Source organism: Aquarana catesbeiana, linkage group LG08 (genome assembly GCF_042186555.1).
Source record: "Aquarana catesbeiana isolate 2022-GZ linkage group LG08, ASM4218655v1, whole genome shotgun sequence".
Classification (NCBI taxonomy): Eukaryota; Metazoa; Chordata; class Amphibia; order Anura; family Ranidae; genus Aquarana; species Aquarana catesbeiana.
In genome coordinates, this window is record NC_133331.1 from 304,535,456 (window position 1) to 304,555,615 (window position 20,160).

The 20,160-nt window shown below is 48.4% G+C and overlaps 1 protein-coding gene across 1 annotated transcript in view; it reads right to left on the reverse strand.

The window, feature by feature from the left end:
* LOC141106885 (uncharacterized) overlaps positions 1-17,907 on the reverse strand; it is a 152,563-nt gene extending 134,656 nt beyond the window's left edge. Inside the window, exons 1-7 of the mRNA XM_073597814.1 lie at positions 17,819-17,907; positions 15,878-16,122; positions 15,590-15,760; positions 15,380-15,503; positions 14,436-14,524; positions 14,173-14,320; positions 10,418-11,633 (exon numbers count right to left, since the gene is read on the reverse strand). Coding sequence (XP_073453915.1) covers positions 10,418-11,633; positions 14,173-14,320; positions 14,436-14,524; positions 15,380-15,503; positions 15,590-15,760; positions 15,878-15,967 — 1,838 coding nt within the window. The 5' untranslated portion in view covers positions 15,968-16,122; positions 17,819-17,907. The remainder of the gene's footprint in view (positions 1-10,417; positions 11,634-14,172; positions 14,321-14,435; positions 14,525-15,379; positions 15,504-15,589; positions 15,761-15,877; positions 16,123-17,818) is intronic.
* Between the last annotated feature and the right edge of the window lie 2,253 nt (positions 17,908-20,160).

Below are 20,160 nucleotides of genomic sequence, written 5' to 3' on the forward strand. Positions count from 1 at the left end.
CGAGTCCCGATGAGACTGTCCCACTCCAGAGTCCCGACGAGACTGTCCCACTCCAGAGTCCCGACGAGACTGTCCCACTCCAGAGTCCCGATGAGATTGTCCCACTCCTGACGAGACTGTCCCACTCCAGAGTCCCGACGAGATTGTCCCACTCCCGATGAGACTGTCCCACTCCCGATGAGACTGTCCCACTTCTGAGTCCCGACGAGACTGCCCCACTCCCGACGAGACTGTCCTACTCCCGACGAGACTGTCCCACTCCCGAGTCCCGATGAGACTGTCCCACTCCCGAGTCCAGATGAGACTGTCCCACTCCCGACGAGACTGTCCCAGTCCCGATGAGACTGTCCCACTCCCGAGTCCTGATGAGACTGTCCCACTCCCGACGAAACTGCCCCACTCCCGACGAGACTGTCCCACTCCGGAGTCCCAATGAGACTGTCCCACTCCCAACGAGACTGTCCCACTCCGGAGTCCCAATGAGACTGTCCCACTCCCGACGAGACTGTCCCACTCCCGAGTCCCGATGAGACTGTCCCACTCCCGACGAGACTGTCCCACACCCAACGAGACTGTCCCACTCTCCAGTTCCGATGAGACTGTCCCATTCCCGACGAGACTGTCCCACTCCTGAGTCCTGATGAGACTGTCCCACTCCCAACGAGACTGTCCCACTCCCGAGTCCCGATGAGACTGTCCCATTCCCGACAAGACTGTCCCACTCCTGAGTCCCGACGAGACTGTCCTACTCCAGAGTCCCGACAAGACTGTCCCACTCCAGAGTCCCAACGAGACTGTCACACTCCAACGAGACTGTCCCACTCCAGAGTCCTGACGAGACTGTCCCACTCCAGAGTCCCAACGAGACTGTCCCACTCCAGAGTCCCGACGAGACTGTCCCACTCCCGAGTCCCGATGAGACTGTCCCACTCCCGAGTCCCAACGAGACTGTTCCACTCCGACGAGACTGTCCCACTCCCGATGAGACTGTCCCACTCCCGAGTCCCGACGAGACTGTCCCACTCCGGAGTCCCGACGAGACTGTCCCACTCCTGACGAGACTGTCCCACTCCCGACGAGACTGTCCCACTCCCGAGTCCCGAAGAGACTGTCTCACTCCCGACGAGACTGTCCCACTCCCGAGTCCTGACGAGACTGTCCTACTCCCGAGTCCCGATGAGACTGTCCCATTCCTGAGTCCCGATGAGACTGTCCCATTCCAGAGTCCCGACGAGACTGTCCCACTCCAGAGTCCCAACGAGACTGTCACACTCCAACGAGACTGTCCAACTCCAGAGTCCCGACGAGACTGTCCCACTCCAGAGTCCCGAGACTGTCCCACTCCCGAGTCCCAACGAGACTGTTCCACTCCGACGAGACTGTCCCACTCCCAATGAGACTGTCCCATTCCAGAGTCCCGATGAGACTGTCCCATTCCAGAGTCCCGACGAGACTGTCCCACTCCAGAGTCCCAACGAGACTGTCACATTCCAACGAGACTGTCCCACTCCAGAGTCCCGATGAGACTGTCCCACTCCCGAGTCCCAACGAGACTGTCCTACTCCCGAGTCCCAACGAGACTGTTCCACTCCGACGAGACTGTCCCACTCCCGATGAGACTATCCCACTCCCGACGAGACTGTCCCACTCCCGAGTCCCGACGAGACTGTCCCACTCCCGACGAGACTGTCCCACTCCCGAGTCCCAACGAGACTGTTCCACTCCGACGAGACTGTCCCACTCCCGAGTCCCGACGAGACTGTCCCACTCCCGAGTCCCGACGAGACTGTCCCACTCCCGACGAGACTGTCCCACTCCCAAGTCCTGACGAGACTGTCCCAGTCCCGATGAGACTGTCCCACTCCCGAGTCCTGATGAGACTGTCCCACTCCCGACGAAACTGCCCCACTCCCGACGAGACTGTCCCACTCCGGAGCCCCAATGAGACTGTCCCACTCCCGACGAGACTGTCCCACTCCCGAGTCCCTATGAGACTGTCCCACTCCCGACGAGACTGTCCCACTCCCGAGTCCCGATGAGACTGTCCCACTCCCGACGAGACTGTCCCACACCCAACGAGACTGTCCCACTCTCCAGTTCCGATGAGACTGTCCCATTCCCGACGAGACTGTCCCACTCCTGAGTCCTGATGAGACTGTCCCACTCCCAACGAGACTGTCCCACTCCCGAGTCCCGATGAGACTGTCCCATTCCCGACAAGACTGTCCCACTCCTGAGTCCCGACGAGACTGTCCTACTCCAGAGTCCCGACAAGACTGTCCCACTCCAGAGTCCCAACGAGACTGTCACACTCCAACGAGACTGTCCCACTCCAGAGTCCTGACGAGACTGTCCCACTCCAGAGTCCCAACGAGACTGTCCCACTCCAGAGTCCCGACGAGACTGTCCCACTCCCGAGTCCCGATGAGACTGTCCCACTCCCGAGTCCCAACGAGACTGTTCCACTCCGACGAGACTGTCCCACTCCCGATGAGACTGTCCCACTCCCGAGTCCCGACGAGACTGTCCCACTCCGGAGTCCCGACGAGACTGTCCCACTCCTGACGAGACTGTACCACTCCCGACGAGACTGTCCCACTCCCGAGTCCCGAAGAGACTGTCTCACTCCCGACGAGACTGTCCCACTCCCGAGTCCTGACGAGACTGTCCTACTCCCGAGTCCCGATGAGACTGTCCCATTCCTGAGTCCCGATGAGACTGTCCCATTCCAGAGTCCCGACGAGACTGTCCCACTCCAGAGTCCCAACGAGACTGTCACACTCCAACGAGACTGTCCAACTCCAGAGTCCCGACGAGACTGTCCCACTCCAGAGTCCCGAGACTGTCCCACTCCCGAGTCCCAACGAGACTGTTCCACTCCGACGAGACTGTCCCACTCCCAATGAGACTGTCCCATTCCAGAGTCCCGATGAGACTGTCCCATTCCAGAGTCCCGACGAGACTGTCCCACTCCAGAGTCCCAACGAGACTGTCACACTCCAACGAGACTGTCCCACTCCAGAGTCCCGACGAGACTGTCCCACTCCCGAGTCCCAACGAGACTGTCCTACTCCCGAGTCCCAATGAGACTGTTCCACTCCGACGAGACTGTCCCACTCCCGATGAGACTATCCCACTCCCGACGAGACTGTCCCACTCCCGAGTCCCGACGAGACTGTCCCACTCCCGACGAGACTGTCCCACTCCCGAGTCCCAACGAGACTGTTCCACTCCGACGAGACTGTCCCACTCCCGAGTCCCGACGAGACTGTCCCACTCCCGAGTCCCGACGAGACTGTCCCACTCCCGACGAGACTGTCCCACTCCCGAAGAGACTATCTCACTCCCCACGAGACTGTCCCACTCCCAAGTCCTGACGAGACTGTCCCAGTCCCGATGAGACTGTCCCACTCCCGAGTCCTGATGAGACTGTCCCACTCCCGACGAAACTGCCCCACTCCCGACGAGACTGTCCCACTCCGGAGTCCCAATGAGACTGTCCCACTCCCGACGAGACTGTCCCACTCCCGAGTCCCTATGAGACTGTCCCACTCCCGACGAGACTGTCCCACTCCCGAGTCCCGATGAGACTGTCCCACTCCCGACGAGACTGTCCCACACCCAACGAGACTGTCCCACTCTCCAGTTCCGATGAGATTGTCCCATTCCCGACGAGACTGTCCCACTCCTGAGTCCTGATGAGACTGTCCCACGCCCAACGAGACTGTCCCACTCCCGATGAGACTGTCCCATTCCCGACAAGACTGTCCCACTCCTGAGTCCCGACGAGACTGTCCTACTCCAGAGTCCCGACAAGACTGTCCCACTCCAGAGTCCCAACGAGACTGTCACACTCTGACGAGACTGTCCCACTCCAGAGTCCCGACGAGACTGTCCCACTCCAGAGTCCCGACGAGACTGTCCCACTCCCGAGTCCCGATGAGACTGTCCCACTCCCGAGTCCCAACGAGACTGTTCCACTCCGACGAGACTGTCCCACTCCCGATGAGACTGTCCCACTCCCGAGTCCCGACGAGACTGTCCCACTCCGGAGTCCCGACGAGACTGTCCCACTCCTGACGAGACTGTCCCACTCCCGACGAGACTGTCCCACTCCCGAGTCCCGAAGAGACTGTCTCACTCCCGACGAGACTGTCCCACTCCCGAGTCCTGACGAGACTGTCCTACTCCCGAGTCCCGACGAGACTGTCCCATTCCTGAGTCCCGACAAGACTGTCCCACTCCCGAGTCCCGATGAGACTGTCCCATTCCAGAGTCCCGACGAGACTGTCCCACTCCAGAGTCCCAACGAGACTGTCACACTCCAACGAGACTGTCCAACTCCAGAGTCCCGACGAGACTGTCCCACTCCAGAGTCCCGAGACTGTCCCACTCCCGAGTCCCAACGAGACTGTTCCACTCCGACGAGACTGTCCCACTCCCAATGAGACTGTCCCATTCCAGAGTCCCGATGAGACTGTCCCATTCCAGAGTCCCGACGAGACTGTCCCACTCCAGAGTCCCAACGAGACTGTCACACTCCAACGAGACTGTCCCACTCCAGAGTCCCGACGAGACTGTCCCACTCCCGAGTCCCAACGAGACTGTCCTACTCCCGAGTCCCAACGAGACTGTTCCACTCCGACGAGACTGTCCCACTCCCGATGAGACTATCCCACTCCCGACGAGACTGTCCCACTCCCGAGTCCCGACGAGACTGTCCCACTCCCGACGAGACTGTCCCACTCCCGAGTCCCAACGAGACTGTTCCACTCCGACGAGACTGTCCCACTCCCGAGTCCCGACGAGACTGTCCCACTCCCGAGTCCCGACGAGACTGTCCCACTCCCGACGAGACTGTCCCACTCCCGAAGAGACTATCTCACTCCCCACGAGACTGTCCCACTCCCAAGTCCTGACGAGACTGTCTCACTCCCGAGTCCCGACGAGACTGTCCCACTCCCGAGTCCTGACGAGAACGAGACTGTCCCACTCCCGAGTCCCGACGAGACTGTCCCACTCCCGACGAGACTGTCCCACTCCCGAAGAGACTATCTCACTCCCGACGAGACTGTCCCACTCCCAAGTCCTGACGAGACTGTCTCACTCCCGAGTCCCGACGAGACTGTCCCACTCCCGAGTCCTGACGAGAACGAGACTGTCCCACTCCCGAGTCCCGACGAGACTGTCCCACTCCTGGGTCCCAATGAGACTGTCCCACTCCCGAGTTCCAACGAGACTGCCCCACTCCCAAATCCCGATGAGACTGTCCCACTCTCGAGTCTCGACGAGACTGTCCCACTCCCGAGTCCCGGCGAGACTGTCCCACTCCTGAGTCCCGACGAGACTGTACCACTCCCGAGTCCCGACTCACGAGACCACCGCCAGCCAGGCGCCCACATCCAAAGCAGAGAGCAGACTGAGTGTGTAGTACATTACAATTACAGCAGGTCTGAGGTTTCCCCTTAGATCACTATCCAGCACTATGTGTGGCCTCCTTTGACCACTGGCAGTGGCATCCAGGGCACTGTGCATTACAGGCTATCCCTCAGACCACCGTCCAGAGTGGCTAAATCTGTATCTGTGAGTTTAACCTTAATTCCATAAATAACACTGCAATTAAATAATTGTTTCCGATATTTACATTTTTTTTACAATTTTAAAAATTATATTTTTTTATTTTTTACATTTTTTAAATGATTTTTTTTTTTTTTACAATGCTGTCTAAACTGACCCGTAACATCTCACCTTTGAGACAGAAAAAAGAATTGAGGACACGGATTCTTCAATTCCTTTCTCTATAGCAGTGACGGCGAACCTTGGCACCCCAGATGTTTTGGAACTACATTTCCCATGATGCTCAAGCACTCTGCAGTGTAGTTGAGCATCATGGGAAATGTAGTTCCAAAACATCTGAGGTGCCAAGGTTTCGCCATCACTGCTCTATAGCCAGTTGCTATGAAGATGAATAAATGTGAGGCAGAGGCTCCTGTTCATTCGTAAACTGAAGCATGGTAATCACAATTTACTATGCTCAGTTATGAATGGACACAAGAGCGATCGGTACCGATCGCTCAATGTGTCCAATTCAGAAAAGGAAGGGGCCGGTAAATTACATATTTACCGGCCCCTTCCCTCACTCTCTGTTGGTCTGTGCGTCAGCAGCCGGCAGGAGCGGGAAGCCGGTGGTGCTGCAGGGGCGGGGGTGGGAGAGGGGGCCCGGGTCCACAGAGGGGAATCAGAAGAAGGAAGAACAGGGAGGGGGATTAGTGCAGCGGGACAGTAGGACATTTACAGAAAAATGCACTGGGTCTGTGTCTCTCCCTCCAGCAGCTGAAAGCCGGTGGGAGGGAGGGGGGGGAGGGAGCCCAGGTCCACAGAGGGGAATCAGAAGAGGGAAGACCAGGGAGGGGGATTAGTGCAGCGGGACAGTAGGACATTTACAGAACATTGCACTGGGTTTGTGTCTCTCCCTCCAGCAGCTGGAAGCTGCTGGAAGGGAGAGGGGGAGAACCCGGCTTTCAGCTGCTGGAGGGAGAGACGCAGAAATAGGTCTGAGAGCTAAACAGCCTGGAATACACCATTTATTGATAGTTTTTTTATAATGTGGGTTTAGTGACACTTTAAGGTTCTTTTAAAAAAGAAAAAGAAAAAAGGACTGTAAACGAAACATAATACAATGGAGCTTTATTTGGAATAGTAATTGAAGTTTCACATTCATTATTAATTATAGGTAGCCTGGACCAAGGGTTTATTGAGAGCAAATGAAGAGCAACGACATGTGTCAGCCAATAGCAACTTATAAAAAGGTCCATAAAAACAATTCTGATTGGCTGAGATGTTTTGCCATTGCTTCTTTGGTACCTGTGTATTGGTACTGTTGTTCTTGTATAGTCTTAATTTCCAGGATTTTACCCATCTTTGTTGCTCAACTGTTGTCATAGTTGCTAGTGGGTTGCCCAATGTGACAGACCCAACCTGGACAGAGGCTTTTGGAGAGGACTGTAGACTAGCCTCTTGCCTACTGACTAAGGGCCCTGGCATTTGAGGGGGCTCTATTCTTTGGGAGGTGTATGCCTAGGGGAGACCTTTGGAGTAGTTTTACTTAGGATTCAAGTCCATGTCTCCCCAAAACACACAGAATCTGGAAATTGGAGGGCCCAGATACGGATTTGGGGTCTCTGTGCCCAAACCAGCATTGATTGCGCCAACCTCCTGCTAGACTCAGAGCAGATTTTGATATGATCAGCTCAAAACAACCTGATGCTTGGGTCTCCTGCCCTAAACTGTTTATTGTTAAGTGTGTCTTTCCCATTGTGTGCCTCCTAGGTGTGAATTCCCATTGTTAATTGAGTTAACTGAGTCACCTATTGTTTCTGTCTGTTGGCTAATCCTCTTAGAGCAGGGATGTGCAATTAGCGGACCTCCAGCTGTTGCAGAACTACAAATCCCATGAGGCATAGCAAGACTCTGACAGCCACAAGCATGACACCCAGAAGCAGAGGCACAGCTGGAGGTCCGCTAATTGCAGATCCCTGTCTTAGAGGTTCCTACACGATAGGTTTAGCCTTGTGTCAACTTTACCTCTTTATCTAACCATTGTGTGATGTTTTGAGTAATATTTGGTTTTATTTTTCATGTGGTGACTGCCCTACATTTGAAGTGTATAAAAACCTGTATTTCTGTTCAATAAACAGTCATTCCTTTGGTTTTACCTCGACATCTTGGGGGTGAAAGGGCTGGTATGAGCTTTTTGGTCTGCTGGAATGGTTTGGAGAGCAGGAGGCACTGTTCGGAAGAAGCACCCAAGCAGGGTTCCCAGGGTCCATCACACCCACGAATCGTCATATTTGCTGACAAATGACCACAGTTAGGGTGTCATCTGGTTAAGTGTGTTTGCTATGTGAATGAGGGACCATATTACTTTGATTGAATCCTTGGAGGCCAAAAGTGGTAAATCACACCCTGAAAAGCTTTAGTGTTTGTCACTTCCTTTGTACTTCTCTTGTTTCTGTCTGTTGGCTAATCCTCCTGGAGGTTCCAACATGATGGGTTAAGCCTTGTGTCAACTTTACCTCGTTATATAACCATTTGGTGTTTTATTTTTTCAGTAATATTTTGTTTTATTGTTCATGTGGTGACTGCCCTACTTTTGAAGTGTATAAAAACCCGTATTTCTGTTCAATAAACAGTCATTCCTTTGGTTCTACCTCAACATCTTGTCTGTGTACGATGCTTGGGGGTAAAAGGGCTGGTATGAGCTTTTCGGTCTGCTGGAACGGTCTGGAGAGCAGGAAGCACTGTTTGGAGGAAGCACCCAAGCGGGGTGCCAAGGGTCCATCACACCCATGAATCGTCATATTTGCCCACAAATTACTAGAGTTAGAAAACACACTTACCCGGATGACACCCTAACGAAAAGGAGGGTTTCACCATATCAGACCAGAAGTGGGCAAATATGACGAATGAAAAAGCCGAAGTGCACCTGCGATTGAATGCACGGACTGCTGAACATGAGAGTTACCTGGGTTTTCCATTTGATTGTGTAGATACGTGGACACCACGAGTGAGCCTTGGAGATTTACCCCCCGCCATCTGAACACCGGGATCGCTAGCAAGCTTAAAGGCCTTGGCTGGGCTATAGCCACTTGCCTTCTTACGCTTGCCGTCTGGTAAGCTGAATCAACAGCTACGGTGGATGGGCACATTAATTTATAGGCACACTGTGGTGGTGTTTTATGTTCCCAATAGACATTTTTTCCTTGATGTCCTTTATTTTGGATTTTTAGCGCAGCTTTCTTTATTTCTTAAATATGACGAGGCGTGGATGTGATGGACCCTTGACACCCCGCTTGGGTGCTTCCTCCAAACAGTGCCTCCTGCCCTCCAAACCATTCCAGCAGACCGAAAACGCTCATACCAGCCCTTTCACCCCCAAGCATCGTACACAGACAAGATGTTGAGGTAAAACCAAAGGAATGACTGTTTATTGAACAGAAGTACGGGGTTTTTTATACACTTTAAAAGTAGGTCAGTCACCACATGAACAATAAAACAAAAACATTAAAGCTTTTCAGGGTGTGATTGACCACTTTTGGCCTCCAAGGATTAAAATTATAGTAATATGGTCCCTCATTCACATAGAAAACACACTTACCCCGGTGACACCCTATGTGAACGAGGGACCATATTACTATCATTTAATCCTTGGAGGCCCATAGTGGTCAATCACACCCTGAAAAGCTTTAGTGTTTTTGTAACTCCCTTTGTACTCCTATTGTTTCAGTCTGTTGGTTAATCCTCTTGGAGTTTCCTACATGACGGGTTTAGCCTTGTGCCAACTTTACCTCGTTATCTAACCACTGTGTGATGTTTTGAGTAATATTTGGTTTTATTGTTCCTGTGGTGACTGCCCTACTTTTGAAGTGTATAAAAACCCGTATTTCTGTTCAATAAACTGTCATTCCTTTGGTTTTACCTCAACATCTTGTCTGTGTACAATGCTTGGGGGTGAAAGAGCTGGTGTGATCTTTTCGGTCTGCTGGCACGGTTTGGAGGGCAGGAGGCACTGTTTGGAGGAAGCACCCAAGCGGGGTGCCAAGGGTCCATCACACCCACGAATCGTCATATTTGCCCACAAATGACCACAGTTGGGGTGTCCTCTGGGTAAGTGTGTTTTCTACGAGAATGAGGGACCGTATTACTATAATTTAATCCTTGGAGGCCAAAAGTGGTCAATCACACACTGAAAAGCTTTAGTGTTTTTGTAACTCCCTTTGTACTCCTATTGTTTCTGTCTGTTGGCTAATCCTCTTGGAGTTTCCCTACATGACGGGTTTAGCCTTCTGTCAACTTTACCTCGTTATCTAACCACGGTGTGATGTTTTGAGTAATATTTGGTTTTATTGTTCATGTGGTGACAGCCCTACTTTTGAAGTGTATAAAAACCCCGTACTTCTGTTCAATAAACAGTCATTCCTTTGGTTTTACCTCAACATCTTGTCTATGTACGATGCTTGGGGGTGAAAGGGCTGGTATGAGCGTTTCGGTCTGCTGGAATGGTTTGGAGGGCAGGAGGCACTGTTTGGAGGAAGCACCCAAGCGGGGTTCCCAGGGTCCATCACACCCATGAACCGTCATATTTGCCCACAAATGACCACAGTTGGGGTGTCCTCTGGGTAAGTGTGTTTTCTATGAGAATGAGGGACCATATTACTATAATCTAATCCTTGGAGGCCAAAAGTGGTCAATCACACCCTGAAAAGCTTTAGTGTTCTGTTCCTCCCTTAGTACATTGCGGCATGCAGAGTGCACCACTTGAGTCTGTCCTCTCCGCAGATAATATGAGGCTCACAGGGTTACAAACGTTCCTCGGTATACTTATATCTCTAGAATTCCTGAATCGACATATACCTACCATGCCTGTTCACTCGTGTGAGTTCTCTGGTGTCTAAGGAGGCTTCCCTTTTCAGTGAAACGTTTCCCACACTCTGAACATGAGTAGGGTCGCTCACCCGTGTGGTGATATCGCCGGTGTCTAACAAGGCTTCCTTTCTCAGTGAAACGATTCCCGCACTCTGAACACGAATAGGGGCGCTCACCCGTGTGATATCTCTGGTGTCTAAGGAGGCTCACTTTCTGACTGAAACATTTCCCGCACTCGGTGCACGAGTAAGGGCGTTCGCCCGTGTGAATTTTCTGGTGTGTAAGAAGGTTTCCTTTGTGAGTGAAGCATTTTCCACACTCTGAACATGAATAAGGGCGCTCCCCTGTGTGAGTTCTCTGATGTTTAAGAAGGTCTCCTTTCAGAATGAAACATTTCCCGCACTCTGGACATGAATGGTTCAGCTCCCCGGGGTGACTTTTCTGATGTTTAAGAAAGTCTCCTTTCTGTATGAAACATTTCCCGCACGTTGAACATGAATAGGGATGCTCGCCGGTGTGAATTTTCTGATGTTTAAGCAGGTCTCCTTTCTGACTGAAACTTTTCCTGCAATCTGGACAAGAATAAGGACGCTCACCTGTGTGACTTCTTTGGTGTGTAAGGAGGGCGCCTTTCTGAATGAAACATCTCCCGCACTCCAAACACGAATAGGGACGCTCCCCTGTGTGGGTTTTCTGGTGTCTCAGAAGGGTTACTTTCTGGCTGAAACATTTCCCGCACTCTGAACACGAATAAGGGCGCTCACCCGTGTGAACTCTCTGGTGTCTAAGAAGGTTCTTGTTTTTGGTGAACGTTTTCTCGCACTCGGAGCAAGAATAAGGACGCTCGCCCGTGTGAATTCTCTGATGTCCAATGAGTGCTCTGGTTTTAGTGAAACATTTTCCGCACACCGAACATGACAATGAACTCGCTCCTGTGTGAACCCCTTCCTGGCTTAATGAAGGTTCCTCAGGATTAGATGGATCTGTTGACCTCTCCGTACTGGGAGATCTTAGATGAGTCTCTGGAGTCACATCATGTGATCTATCAGAGGACTCCTGAGGATCGGAGGGATCCATTGATCTCGGTGTGTTCTGAGCAATAAAGTTTTCTCCTGGAAAGTGTTGTGTGATGTCATCAGATTTTGCATTATCATCTGGAGATGACATCAGACGTTCCTCAGAGATATTCCAGACACAGCGTCCACCTGCTGGAAAACAGATTTTTAAATACATGTTATAAGTTTTCTTCATGCTCAGCATTGGGAAGATCAATATGTATAAGAATAATTGAAAGAGAAGAGTATGGGGGATGGGAAGGAATGGCTCATGCTTTTCTGGTTTCTCATGCCTTTTGTTTGACAGTGGCAAGCTCATTAGTCCTACAAATAGCCAGAATGAGTAATTAGATTCACCCCCCCCATAGACTTCAGTGGGGTTCACCGCAAAAATTTGCAAACTATAAACAAAATTTGTGAAACTGTTTGCAGATCAAACCCAGGCAGATTTGCTTATCACTTCAGGACCACTGAATAAGTACCAAAGGGTTACATAGAGCTCTTGGGGGTAGGTGGGACACCAAGGTCACATAGTGTCTCTATTTAATCATTTAGAATCAAAACGTTATATTGAGGAATAGAGATGGACCTTTCATATGGTATACAGTATCTCCTCCTCATTTGTTGGGAACATGACATTATATTGAGGAATGGAGATGGACCTTTCATATGGTGTACAGTATCTCCACCTCATTTGTTGGGAACATGATGTTATATTGAGGAATGGAGATGGACCTTTCATATGGTGTACAGTATCTCCTCCTCATTTGTTGGGAACATGACGTTATATTGAGGAATGGAGATGGACCTTTCATATGGTGTACAGTATCTCCTCCTCATTTGTTGGGAACATGATGTTATATTGAGGAATGGAGATGGACCTTTCATATGGTGTACAGTATCTCCTCCTTATTTGTTGGGAACATGACGTTATATTGAGGAATGGAGATGGACCTTTCATATGGTGTACAGTATCTCCTCATTTGTTGGGAACATGACGTTATATTGAGGAATGGAGATGGACCTTTCATATGGTGTACAGTATCTCCTCCTCATTTGTTGGGAACATGATGGTATATTGAGGAATGGAGATTTTATAACTTAATTCTGCATAAAACATTTAACAACTTTATCCGTGCCCACCAATGCAGCCTGCCTGCATCCACCATTGCAGCCTGTGCCAGCCAATGCAGCCTGTGCCCACCATGCAGCCGTGTCCCGTGCAGCCTGTGTCCAATGAAATCTGTGCCCCTCCATGCAGCCTGTGTTCACCATGCAGCCTGTGCCCACCATGCAGCCTGTATCCCATGCAGCCTGTGCCCCATGCAGCCTGTGCCCCATGCAGTCTGTGCCCGCCATGCAGCCTGTATCCCATGCAGCCTGTTCCCACCATGCAGCCTGTGCCCACAATGCAGCCTACCTGTGGAGGGGAAGAGAGGGGAGCCGCCGGCCGGATGATCAGAGCAGGGAACATCACAGCTTTCATTTCAATAGCTGTGTGTTCCCCCGCCGTGCGCCGTCACATAAGCCCCTCCCCTTGTCCAGGGAACTTTGATACACGTCACCCGTCCTAGGATTGGACAGGTGATCTGCCTATCAAAGTCCCGGAAAAAGAGGAGGGGTTGTTTGTGACGGTGCGCGACGAGGGGAACACACAGCTATTGAAATGAAAGCTGTGATGTTCCCTGCTCTGATCATCCGGCCGGCGGCTCCCCTCTTTTCCCCTCTGAACCCCCCTTTCCAGGCAGCATTTCTTGCCAGCCCTCAAAATCCACTCACAAAATGCGAGCGGGCGAGAATTTTTGAGGGCTGCTGTACAGTATCTCCTCCTCATTTGTTGGGAACATGACATTATATTGAGGAATGGAGATGGACCTTTCATATGGAGTACGGTATCTCCTCCTCATTTGTTGGGAACATGACATTATATTGAGGAATGGAGATGGACCTTTCATATGGTGTACAGTATCTCCTCCTCATTTGTTGGGAACATGACGTTATATTGAGGAAGGGAGATGGACCTTTCATATGGTGTACAGTATCTCCTCCTCATTTGTTGGGAACGTGACATTATATTGAGGAATGGAGATGGACCTTTCATATGGTGTACAGTATCTCCTCCTCATTTGTTGGGAACATGACATTATAATATGGAATAGAGATGATGTACTGGACTGGAGTTTTCATAAACCATATGACATACAATTCCTCCACCTCATTTGTTGGGGACATTTGATTGTGAGGTAGGTATATTGATGATCTTGCTATCAACAGTTAAGGTTTTACATTTTTTGTACTGAAGCATGTAAATATATTATTGAACAAGGACAACATACACTTTACGTAACTGCAGAAAAAATGGTTTCGCCTCTGTATATCAAAAGGTTTATTTGCTGTAAAAATGAGGAACAGTCTTCTATGTGACCTTGTCTTAGTAGGCTGGGAAAACTTCTATTTGTATAAAGTTGATGCGGGAAGTTACCTGATTGCCTTTTGGGATCAGGAAGGAATTCTTTTATCCTATAGAAAATTGGGCCAAATTTTTTGTGGTTTGCCCTCCTCTGGATCAACTGCCCCTTTGGATTTTTCTTTTTTAGTGATGATTCAAACGTATAACAATCAACATACTTGATACTTATAGAAGTTAAATCCAAATGTGAACTCTTTTCTGTATTTAGTGTTTATGACTTACCTGTGTCCATATGTAGAGAAGATTTCTCCTGTTTACTTTTCATAATCATCTCCCCCTCCTCCATGGACTGCTGATCTCCACTCACCAACCTCTCTTCTTCTTCCTCTTCCTTTTTAAACTCATCTTTAATTCCTTTTAGTTCTTCACCCTAAACCCCAAAGATGATAGAATACATTTGTAAAAAAAGAGCAAGAGATTACATAGAAGAATGTCCTCCATAGATTAGAATTCTGTTTGAGTTCTATTTGCTTAATTCAACCTACCTGATGATGATGAGGGATGGTGTGACCTCCCTGTGTGGAATACAGAGGACAGGAACATCTCTCTGGTGGGTTCCCATTACTGGATCCATCTGTAGGAAACACACACACTGACTGAATACATTGTTTCTATGTGTTTTTTTTTTAAAAGAGCAGCATAAATAAGATTTATTATTTCATTTTGTACAATCAATGCCTGTTTGGAGCAGTTAAATTATGTTCCAAGGATGTAGAGACCTCACGGAGCATCACACGCATTTTTCCCCCCTCAGTTCACAATTGAACACAAGCTTTGGGTTATATGACATCAGTGCAGACCATGCAGTGGATAACCATTCTATACAGGGCATGTACATTCACTTTAACCACTTTTTTTCTCCATTTATTTTAAGGAAAGGGGGGGTGTGCGTGTTGCATCTTGGGCCAAATCCACCGAAAACTAATATTTGCTTTGAGTGGACGCTGATTGGTTAAATCGTTTTTTTAAGGTTTTGCTCAAGGACTTTGCTCAAGGACTCTTAAAGGAATCTACCTTTAAAGAGTGGAGTGGTTTCTTGAAGCAGCCAATCCAATTTCTGGCTTCAAAGCTCCAACTCCAGTCTCCACTACTTTTCCACAAATATCCATTCAAAAATACAAAATATATTAGTGCAAAAATGAACATCCAATCATATGGTCCCATCTACTTTATGGATATACTGCTCACTGTTTTTGTAATGCGTATTACATACTTATTAGCACCGATATCTTCAAAAAAGTGAGCTAATGACTGTTCATTCTCTTCCCATATAATGAACACATCGTCAACGAATCTTTCCCATTACTGCCAAAAACTTCTTCCTGTTCCTACTTCACCATAAATAAGTTTCTATGTGTTTATCAGATGATGGGGGATCTAGGTGGAGCCTCCGTACTGCTCTCTCCTTTACAATAAAGTCTCCTCTTACCCGGTGATGTGAAGGGCGGCTGATTCTCCATCATGACGTCCTTGTAGAGATCCTTGTGTCCTTCTAAATACTCCCACTCCTCCATGGAGAAATAGACAGTGACATCCTGACACCTTATAGGAACCTGACACACACAATGATACAGTCACCATCCAGACACATCCCTTGTCTGTTACTGGATAATGTCCCAGAATTCCCACCACCGCTCACCTCTCCTGTCAGCAGCTCCATCATCTTCTTAATGACTTCTAGAACCTTCTTGGCACTGGTTACCTCTGCTGTCAGGCAGTGAGGTGGAGGCACTGTGATGGGTGATGTCCTGTGAAGACGGCTGCTGGGTGTTAATGGATCACCAGCTATTTTCTTCACTACTTGATAATCCTGTGTAAACAGAGAAAACAGTTGCAAAAGACTTCCCAGAATCCTGCTCCAGCCAAGTCTATGATTTATTCTTGGGGACAAGAGTGAAGTCATGCAACCTCTCAGAATCCTCCTCACCTCTCCGGTCAGTAGGTAGATGATCTCCAGGGTGAGGTCTAATATCCTCTCAGTTGCTTGGTGTAGGTCCATGTTTATTGGTTTGGTCATGTGATGTAAACAGGACACTCCTCTCTGTCAATGAATAATAAACTGATAATTATTTGCACTATACTGGGATGTCTCCACAGTGTTCCTCCATAGTTCTCAGAGGTCTCTCTTGAACCTCTTGATATACAGTATAACAGGCCTCATTTCTGAACGATCTGAAAGAAAATATGAGATTACCTTTTAGGTGCAACTCCCATCAAAACATCCTCTTTTAGTTTCTTTTTTATGTATAAAGGGTTAGATCGGGCATATCAAAATGTTGTTATGTTGTCCACATGTGGCCCTCTGAGTCCTACTCTGCATTACTTTAGGAAATGTTCTATCACCCCTTTTTTCTATTAATTAAAATTAATTTTACCAGTATTTTAAGCGGTATGAACCTTTTTTCTCAAGAATGAAGTAGACGTGGCTCTCAGTAGACCTCCTTGAAGAACATGTGGTCCTCTCAATTCAACTCAACTAAGTTTGACCTACCTGGGATAGATAATACTGAGTGAATGAATAAAGGGTACTATGTACATAGTGACCCATAGAGCCACAACGGTTTTCTGTAGACCGTCATCTCAAGCACATCTCCACCCAGGGTTACCACCTCATCTCTTTAAACCCAAACACCTTTGAATTACACAGGTTCTAAGGCTAATGTAATGCAGATAAGGCACCAAGTGAGTTTATTAACCACCATTGATGTCCATTAAGGGCGTACGGGTGCCTACGGTTGTCACCTCATCCCTTCAAACCTGAACACATATTAATCACACAGGTTCTGTGGCTGATTAAGGTGGTAATTAAACTCATTAGGTGCCTTATCTGCATGTAATTAGCCTCAGAACCTGTGTAATTCAAAGGTCTTCGGGTTTAAAGGGATGAGGTGGCAACTCTACGGGTGCCGCCCCCTCTATCCACGCCACCCCTTATAGGAATAATGGATAGATTCATGCAAAGCGTGAAGGTAACATGGAAAGTGTCCCTTTCAGGACACTGGGCGCATGAATTACAGCGGCGGGGGTGTTTTTTTTCTTTTTTAAGCACCTGATTAGATTCAGAGGCTCCAATAGGCTTCAAAATAGTGTGGACTCGTGGCGCAGAGCATTGCACTCGGAGCCCACCCAGGTGTGTTAGAAAAGCAAACGAGTATTCCCTTTTCTAACACTGAATCGCCTCATCAGGAAGCGCGGGTCTGATACCCGTCACCTGATTGGCTGAAAGGACAGGCGATCCTATTGGACGCACGGCAGAAGCATGGAGGACACAGGAGCCGCTGCCCGTCCCACAGCTCGCTACCTGACCCGACACCAAGATGGGGCAGACAACGGGCAGGCGGTGCTGGTTAAGTGCTGCATGGGGGCTTAGGTGCCGCCGGGGGGGAGGTCACAGTGGTTGCAATTGATGGACACAGTGAGGTTGCAATTGATATTTTTCTTCAGTTTGTTTGCCCCCCCCAAACATTTTGAGCACCAGCCGCCACCGATTACCACCTTAATCAGCCACAGAACCTGTGTAATTGATATTTTTTTCGGGTTTAAAGGGATGAGGTGGCAATCCAATCTCCACCTCATATCCTCGTGGATCCATATCTACCTATCTTAATTATTTTAGCACTCAGTGCCATTCAAGTGTGCCAAGTTGATAACATTGGCTTCTCTTTTATTATTTCTTACTATTAGTTCACATAACTTGAACACAAGAACAGCGTGCCTCTAAAAACTTACATTACAATTTATGTAGCTAGCCAAAAACCACAAACGTCTATCATTATTTGTAATAAACCTCACGGTGAATTTGGAGGACAAGGATGGACAATGTGGAAGAAGGGTTACTGGGTGAAAATAATAAATAAGATCTTCTTACCTCCTCTGCTGCCAGTTCCAGCAATGTCTCCTCTCTACTTCCTCTCCGCTCAACTTTCACCAGGAAATACTTGTTTTTACCTATATCACTTCCTGTCTGTATATGACATCACTTCCTGTCTGTACATGACATCACTTCCTGTCTGTACATGACATCACTTCCTGTCTGTATGACATCACTTCCTGTCCGTGCATTCTACTGACAATCAGTGATATCACCACCATGTGGAGAATTTTAAAACTGCAGCCTATTTTTTTTAAGTACAGCTTCTTTTGTTGGTGCTCCCTAAATTGTTTGCATATTTTACACCAGAGCTGAAACCCAAAAAAATCTATATATAGAAATTTGGGTAGTATTTACTGTAGATGATTGCAAAATGAGCAAACAGTGCAGCCAAGCGGTGGGAAAGGCAAAAAGAATTCTAAAATGCATCACTAGAGAGGTCACCAGCAGGAGGAAGGAGGTCCTGATTCCATTATATAGATCTTTATATCACTAGAGGGATCACCAGCAGGAGGGAGGAGGTCCTGATTCCATTATATAGATCTTTATATCACTAGAGGGGTCACCAGCAGGAGGGAGGAGGTCCTGATTCCATTATATAGATCTTTATATCACTAGAGGGGTCACCAGCAGGAGGGAGGAGGTCCTGATTCCATTATATAGATCTTTATATCACTAGAGGGATCACCAGCAGGAGGGAGGAGGTCCTGATTCCATTATATAGATCTTTATATCACTAGAGGGATCACCAGCAGGAGGGAGGAGGTCCTGATTCCATTATATAGATCTTTATATCACTAGAGGGGTCACCAGCAGGAGGGAGGAGGTCCTGATTCCATTATATAGATCTTTATATCACTAGAGGGGTCACCAGCAGGAGGAAGGAGGTCCTGATTGCTCTATATAGATATTTATATCACTAGAGGGATCACCAGGAGGAGGAAGGAGGTCCTGATTCCTCTATATAGATATTTATATCACTAGAGGGGTCATCAGCAGGAGGAATAAGGTCCTGATTCCTCTATATAGATCTTTATATCTCTAGAGGGATCACCAGGAGGAGGAAGGAGGTCCTGATTGCTCTATATAGATCTTTATATCACTAGAGGGATCACCAGGAGGAGGAAGGTGGTCCTGATTCCTCTATATAGATCTTTATATCACTAGAGGGGTCACCAGCAGAAGGAAGAAGGTCCTGATTCCTCTATATAGATCTTTATATCACTAGAGGAGTCATCAGCAGGAGGAAGGAGGTCCTGATTCCTCTATATAGATCTTTATATCACTAGAGGAGTCATCAGCAGGAGGAAGGAGGTCCTGATTCCTCTATATAGATTGTTATTTCACTAGAGGGATCACCAGCAGGAGGAAGGAGGTCCTGATTCCTCTATATAGATCTTTATATCACTAGAGGGATCACCAGCAGGAGGAAGGAGGTCCTAATTCCTCTATATAGATCTTTAAATCACTAGAGAGATCACCAGCAGGAGGAAGGAGGTCCTGATTCCTCTATATAAGATAGATGAGGCTCGGTCGTGTCCTCAATCTTTGGGATCCAGTAACTGTTGCATATCTTGGCAAACCAATTCCGAAAGACCTGGGCAGATTGTTCTTTCCCCCCTGGGGTCTTCCAAATAGTGTGGGACACATTGTCTCACTCTCCATTCAGTATTTTGTATGGCTAAGAGGTCTAGAAGGATCGCAGGTATCCAACTGTCAAGCCATAAACTACCTTGTTGCTGAAATTATCAGGCAAAATGGCTCTAGTCTCTTCCTCAGCACTATACAGAGGTCTGCATCTTTGCATCTGGGTTAGAACATCATCCTTCTGGCATATCCAAACGAAAGTGTTTGAAGTACCACAAGCATTGGAAATAGATTCAAGGTTGACGAGAGACATAGAATTGGCCCTTCTTCAAGGAGCAAACAATAGGCTCTTCATGAACAGCGGCATTAGAAGACATTCGCTGTCCATTAAAGACAATCGCAGTGGTGCGGATCAAGTTAGTCAAGGGGCTTAGATGGCTAGGACAAATCCATCAATTGAGGGCAGAGACCGCTTTCCCAGATGGATTGCACATCCATGGACGGAACTCCAAGGAGTCCCTCCAGAACTAATATGTAAACTATGACCTGGTCTACATTCAACACGTTGGGGGCCCATTTTAAAGTGGACCCAACAGCCTTAGCTACAATACATTTCAGTCGTTAGTGGGGATAGATCTAATCTTTGACTTAAACACTTCAGCATTACCCACCCTTGTTGTCTGGTGATTTGGTACATCCCATACGTATATGCTGTGTCAGGAAAGAGGAAAATTTTATACTTACCTGATGGT